Source organism: Arachis hypogaea, chromosome 11 (assembly GCF_003086295.3).
Source record: "Arachis hypogaea cultivar Tifrunner chromosome 11, arahy.Tifrunner.gnm2.J5K5, whole genome shotgun sequence".
NCBI classification, from domain to species: domain Eukaryota; kingdom Viridiplantae; phylum Streptophyta; class Magnoliopsida; order Fabales; family Fabaceae; genus Arachis; species Arachis hypogaea.
Genome location: NC_092046.1, coordinates 69,527,680 through 69,534,807, shown reverse-complemented (window position 1 = coordinate 69,534,807; position 7,128 = coordinate 69,527,680). Strand labels below are relative to the sequence as shown.

The 7,128-nt window shown below is 39.5% G+C and overlaps 1 protein-coding gene across 1 annotated transcript; it reads left to right on the top strand.

The window, feature by feature from the left end:
- The first annotated feature begins 2,651 nt into the window (after positions 1-2,651).
- Positions 2,652-3,792, top strand: LOC112721453 (uncharacterized). The gene is made up of 2 exons (XM_025772517.1): positions 2,652-2,761; positions 3,306-3,792. Exons 1-2 carry the CDS (start codon positions 2,652-2,654, stop codon positions 3,790-3,792), a joined length of 597 nt encoding a protein of 198 aa, XP_025628302.1.
- The last annotated feature ends 3,336 nt before the right edge of the window (positions 3,793-7,128 follow it).

The window sequence follows — 7,128 nt, the reverse complement described above, 5'->3', positions numbered from 1 at the left end:
TCTCATGACTTTAGCAAGGCTTTGATGCATTTATTGGTTGATGTTAGGTGAAGGAAAGCATGGAGGAAGGTTGAAGAAGGAGCATGGAAAACATGAAGAGGAAGCAACATTGGCGGCTAAGTTGGACCACCAATGTTGCCTCAAACATTGAAAGAGAAGCAGAACAAGTCTCTGCATATTTGGCTGATGCTCACGTTGGAGGGAGCGTTGGAGGTCCAACGTTACCCCCAACATTGTGAGAAAATGATCAATTCTGGGGATGAAGAATTTTTGAGTGACATTTTTGTATCCACGCGCAAGCGTGAGTCACGCACACGCGTGGAATGGCAAACTTGACCATTCACGCGTACGCATGGGTCACACGTACGCGTCATTACACGAATGTTGGAGTCCAACGTTGCCTCAAACGCTAGCCTCCAACGTCCGCGATGAGGAGCCCAGAATTTGGATTTGAAAAACTTGAATCGACGCGTACGCATCACTGACGCGTACGCATGGATGGGAAAAAAGAGGAAACATGCGTAAGCATGGAGTACGCGCACACGTGAAAATGCCAACGTTGGAGGTCCAACACTGAGGCTAACGTCACCTGCATTGTTTTAAAACTTTAAAATGAAATCTTTACATCCACGCGCACGTGTGAAGCACGCGTACGCGTGGATGATCATTTTTGACCCTGGTGCGCAAACGCGTAAAGCACGCGTACGCGTGGATAGCAGGACATTGGCCCTCCAACATTGAGTCAAACGCCAATGACAGCTAGTTTTTTTGGTTTTTCTGAAGAAGCGTTTGAGTCAACGTTGGCTATCAAACGCTGACCCCAACGTGAAGCATCAAACTCTGCAATTCAAACCAATCTCTTCTTAATAGCAGAGGAAACCAATTGGAGCCAATTCAACCCAATTCCACCAAGGCCAAAAGCCCAATTCAGAGATTGAAGATCAATGGAAGAAAGTGTATAAATAGTTTAGAATTTAAGTTAGAGGGACCTTTTTTTTGATTGAGATTTTCCTTTCACTTACTACTGAACGATTACTTTCTGTTAATTTTCCTTTGCAATATATCTTTCATTTCCAATTTCCATTTTGAGAGCTATGAACAACGAAACCCCTTTCATTGGGTTAGGGAGCTTTGTGTAATTCAATGGATCAATAGTAATTTTCATTCATTTTCTTCTTTCTTTTCTCTTGATTTTACTAGAAAGCTTTTGTTCTTCATCCAATTGGATAGTTATCTTGGGAAAGAAGCTATTCATAATTGGATCTCCTCAAAACCTTGGAAGAGGAATGAGGAGATCATGCTAGAAATGCTTTCTCACATTAGATTATATTGGGGTTTGGATGGATATAGTGACATGTAATCCTACCAACACTTTAATCTATGAATTTGTGTGGTATAATCAGTGACCAAGTTTCATCTCTTTCCATGAGCACTTAAATCAAGGAATTGGGAAATTGTTCATGCTTAGAGAGATTATATTGCCAAAGAATTGGGATCTAATCACTTAAGATTGCCAAGGAGATCAATGAATGCATTGATTACGAAAGAGATGAAAATGAATTTGATTCAGAGAATTATACATCTCCTGAACCCAATGATTCCCCTTCTCTGATCTACCCATTATTTTATATTCTGCTTCTTTAATTTCATGCTAAATCCCCATTCTGTCATTTAATTTCATGCAATTTAACTTCTGTCATTTAATTCTTGCAATTTAAGTTTCTCGCCAAATTTTACTTTTTGCAATCCCAATTCAATTCCGATTTCACTCAACTAGCATAATTCTCCAATTAACATTGCTCAATCTAACAATCCCTGTGAGATTCGACCTCACTCTACAGTGAGTTTTTACTTGACGATAATCCAATGCACTTGTCGGTAGGAAATTTGTTGAGAGGCAAAGTCCCGCGCATCACTCTATCTCTCACAAATCTCTTGAATAACACTATTCGGGAGGAATTGAGATCTTAAGAATTTGTGTGGCTTATAAATGAGAGACATGCACTTAACCTCTTATCATGACAATTGGATCAAGGAATTAGCAAGATTGATTGTTTTTAGAGAGTTTGGATTGCCAAGAAATTGAGATCCAATCAATTTCAATCTACCATAGATCTACTCATATGATTGAGAAGGAAGTTGAGACCCATTTGATTCATTGTGGATTATGATATCTCCAATCGCTGATGAGTCTTCCTTTCTGTTACTTTTCGTTGAGTTCACTTTAATTGCTTTAATTTACTGCTTCTTTTAATTTTCCAGCACCCAATTCCTATTTACATTTCCAGTAATTTACTTTTCATGCAAATTAAGCTTCTTGCCATTTAAGATTTAGCAATTTACAATTCTTGCAACTTATATTCTGTTAGTCAATTTTACCAATACTCGCTTAACTAGACTAATCACCTCACTAAAGTAGCTTGATCCATCAATCCTCGTGGGATCGACAGCACTCCAAGTGAGTTTTATTACTTGATGCGACCCGGTAAACTTGTCGGTAGTTCACAAGGCACCATGGTTCGCAAACATTGCCAATTTTAAAGCCACTAGGGAAGTGTCTCCGGAATTCAACAAACACCAGAGGAGGAAGCTCATTAATGATGCTAAGTACTTCATCTGGGATGAACCATATCTTTTCAAGAAATGTTTAGATGGAATACTTAGAAGATGCGTCTCAGAGGAAGGAGGACGGGAAGTCATATGGAATTGTCATGGTTCTTGTTATGGAGAACACTGTGGAGGAAAAAGGACTGCAGCCAAGGTACTGCAATATGGATTTTTTTGGCCAACTATCTTCAAGGATGCAAAAGAACTGGTACAACACTGCAACGAATGCCAAAGAGCAGGGAATCTACCCAAAAAAATGAAATGCCACAACACTTCATCCTAGAACTTGAATTATTTGATGTGTAGGGGATTAATTTCATGGGACCATTCCCAACCTCATACTCAAATAAATATATCTTGGTGGCAGTGGACTATGTATCACAATGGGTGGAAGCCACTGCAACTCCAATAAATGACAATAAGATAGTGATGAATTTTCTTAGAAAGAATATTTTTAGCCGATTTGGGGTGCCTAGAGCTCTTATCAGTGATGGAGGAAGCCATTTTTGCAACAGACCATTAGGGACTCTCCTCTTGAGATATGGAGTAAAGCATAAGGTTGCCACACCATATCACCCCCAAACAAGTCGGCAGATAGAGATATCCAACAGAGAACTCAAAAGGATCCTGGGAAAGACTGTGGGGACTTCAAGAAAAGACTGGTAAAAAAAGCTGGATGATGCTCTTTGGGCATATAGGACAGCCTTCAATACACCAATTAGGATGTCTCCATATCAATTGGGGTATGGAAAGGCTTGTCATCTACCATTGGAGCTTGAACACAAAGCATTCTGGTCTCTCAAGTTACTAAACTTTGATAACAACGCTGCTGGTGAAAGAAGGATCCTACAACTACAAGAATTGGAAGAATTTAGGTCCCAAGCCTATGAAAATGCCAAAATTTATAAGGAAAGAGCAAAGAAAAAGTATGATATCAATATGGCACCAAGGAACATTGAAGAAGGGCAAAGAGTGCTCCTCTATAACTCCAAGCTAAAGCTTTTTCCCAGCAAGCTAAGGTCAAGATGGTCAGGACCTTTTCTTGTCTCCAAAGTCTCACCTTATGGACACATAGAAATCATGGAAGAAAATTCACAGGAGACATTCACTGTGAATGGACAAAGGCTCAAGCACTATCTGGGCAATATGAGGGAAAGCCCCAAGATGAAGTATAAGCTCAACTGAGAGAAGTCAACCATCAAGCTAGTGACGTTAAAAGAGCGCTTGTTGGGAGGCAACCAACCAGGGATAATTTTTTTTTCCTAGCTGTTTCAATAAAGGAGTTAAGTAGACTCTTCTGCATTGCAAGGAGCTAAGTTTGGTGTTGCACACCAAAGGAACTCAAGGGTGAATGTGTAATTCTAATTTTAGTGTTCTACCAAATATTTCACTAAAGAGCACATTGCATCCTCAGGATAATTAGTCACTAGTTCCAAACAATCAGAGAAACTGCTTAACAATTGTTTGATTGTTAGTTTACAGTTCATTTTCTTAATAAAAGCACCTGATGTTTCATATATGTATTCACTCTACTACATATAGAAGTAGGCAAGGAACTAAGTTTGATGTTCACACACCAACTTAGGTCCAAAAAATCACAAGCACACATGCATGCTAACCATCTCTCAAGTGCTTGGGGAACAAGCAACTTCCAATAACTTTGTAGGAAGACAATCAATCCTTTGGAAGGAATATGCACCATCATCCAGGGAGACAAAGAGAATATCAAAGCTAGGGAAGATGATGAACAACTAAGAAGATGTCAAGAGGTTGTATTGTCACTTAATTGTTTCCACCTTGAAATGTTTTAATTGGAAGTCTGAATGTACCCCTGCTGATTAGTACTGTCATTTGAATTCTGTTTGTTTACTGTCTTTACTTTCCAATTGGGTGTTCTAGTCTAAGTGCTGCTACGCCATCATTTTGCTTAAATGTATGTCTTGTCCTCTTTACTTTTAATTGAATAAAAGAAAACTTTTTGAAACAGAGAGAGTAGTAATCCAAGTTGGTAAGAAACAGAATAAGAGTGAGTGGTGGTAAGTGTTTGATTGTTTAGCAACCTCACTAATAAAAACAAAAGGGTAGAATGTCCTTTATAGTATGAAATTAGTTGTTGTTTATGAAACCTTTGAAAATAATAATCCTTGGAAGAAGTAAAGAATAAGAAGGAAGAAAAGAAAAGCCAACGTTGGAGGCAAAGTTGGACCTCCAACGGCAGCTCCAACGTTGGCAAGCAAAAAGAGAAGAAACAAAGAATAAGCTAGGCACCAATAGCTTGAACCTTGAGACACATGCCTGTGATGTGTTTGTACTAGGATCTGCTTGGATGAATAGGTTCCAAGGAGTGTTTTAACACTTGGTAACTTGGGTTAACTAACCCGGGATTATCAACCAAAAATCCACTATCAAGAGTAACTTAGTTACAAGGCATTTAGTAGCCCAAAGTGGTGCTGGGCACCAATGTCTCTAGGATGAAATTTGAGCCAAGTGTCTGTAGTGTGTATGTGTTGAGGAGAGGCTTGAGTTAGTAGGTCCGAGGGGTGCTTCATCACCCAACACCTTAAGCCATCTGGGTCGGGAGTGTTGACTAAAAACTTATCTAAAAAGCTACTTCAACACATAACATTGAGCTACAAATAAAAAAAATAAGTTTCTAAGCAAAAAGCAAACACCAAGGATCTATAAGTAACAAGGTTCATAGTCGCATGTTAGTTGGAACTTGTTCATACCCTGGGTCGAGCTATCCGACCTGGGATGATTGGAGACAAAGCGACTGACCTCTTCAGGTCAGACTATCCGACCTCTTTACAAAAGAGGTCGGCCAAATCGACAGGAAGGCCCAAGAAGGCCCAAACAAAGGAACACAGCCCAATCCAAAGGCAGCCCAAGCCTACAGAAAGAAGGGCGGTTCCGTTGAAGATAAGCTGACTGATGCGCGAAAAACTTGTCTCATAACAAATTTCCTTCGGCAAGTGTACCGAATTCGTCGTCAAGTAAAAACTCACAATAGAGTGAGGTCGAATCCCACAGGGATTGATTGATCAAGCAACTTTAATTAGAGGAATGTTCTAGTTGAGCGAATCAGAATTTGAGTTGAGAATTGCAGAAAATTAAATGGCGGGAAAGTAAATAACAGAAAAGTAAATGCTAGAAATAAAGAGCTGAATGTAGATGATGGAAAGTAAATCGCAGAATCTTAAATGGGAATGAGGTAATTGTTCATAAAAGTAAATGACAGAAATTAAAGAGAATGGGTAAGATCAGAAATGGGGAGTTCATTGGGCTCAGGAGATGTTGCATTCTCCGGATCAATTTCATTTTCATCTCTTCCTCAATCAATGCACTCATTGATCTCCTTGGCAATCTTAAGTGATCGAATTACAATTTCTTGTAATTCAATCTCTCAAATCTTGATCAATAGCCAATTCCTTGGTCAATTGCTCATGAGAAGAGATGAAGTATGGTCACTGATTATACCACATGCATTTCCCAAATCAAGTGTTGAGAGGATTATAGTCACATATCCATCCAAACCCAATTTGGTCCAGCATGAGAAAGCATTTCTAGCATGATCTCTTCATTCCTCTTTCAAGGTTCAGAAGAGTTCCAAGTTTGAATAGCTTCTTTTCCAAGATAACTACCCAATTAGATGAAGATCGAAAGCTTTCAAGTAAAATCAAGAGAAAAGATAGAAGAAGAATAATGAAAACTAGTATTGATCCATCAAATTACAACAGAGCTCCCTAACCCAATGAAAGGGGTTTAGTTGTTCATAGCTCTGGAAAATGAAAACAAACATGGAGAATACATGATGAAACTAGAAGTGTAGAGAAAGTAAAATACAGAGAGTAGTTCTATGCCAAGAGGCTCCCTATAATTTCCAACTCCCATTTTAATTCAAAGCTACTCCTATATATACTACTCTTCTGATCTTCTAGTTGGCTCTTCAAGTCTTGGGTATGGGCCTTTGGATCTTGAGTTTGAAGCAGTTATCTTCTTCATTGGGCTTAGTTTTACTTGCAGAGAGAAAGTATGAAGTGGGCAGAGACTTTAGCTCAGGACGATAGTGGTGTTAACGTTCAGTGAAAATATGGGTTCGAGAACGTTAGTGACAATCACCTTTTTCACTAACGTTCCTCACCCAAGTAAGAGCCACGTTAACCTCAACGTTAGTGGCACAAACGTTGCTACTAACGTTGCCTCTTTGTCCTTCGCACACGTTATTGGGACTTACCTTTCCCAATAACGTTGAGAAGCCTCCTCCTTCCCTACGTTAGAGTCCACGTTAACTTAATTAATGTGGCTCCTTAACGTAGGCTTGCCAACCTTCGAGAACGTTAGTGACACTTACCTTTGTCACTAACGTTCCAATGTGCCCCTAGCTCCCAAGTTAGAGTCCACGTTAACTAGGTTAACGTGACCTTTAACGTGGCTGTGCTAGCCATCTCCAACGTTAGTGACAAAGGTAAATGTCACTAACGTTGGCTCATCATCTCTCCTCCTCACGTTAGCTTCCACATT

Bases quoted from the DNA above. Each gene is read 5' to 3' on its own strand.
- LOC112721453 (XM_025772517.1), top strand. From the start codon at position 2,652: ATGGAATACTTAGAAGATGCGTCTCAGAGGAAGGAGGACGGGAAGTCA. The intron at 2,762-3,305 runs GTACTGCAATAT...TTGGGCATATAG, and splicing joins GAAAAAGGACTGCAGCCAAG to GACAGCCTTCAATACACCAA.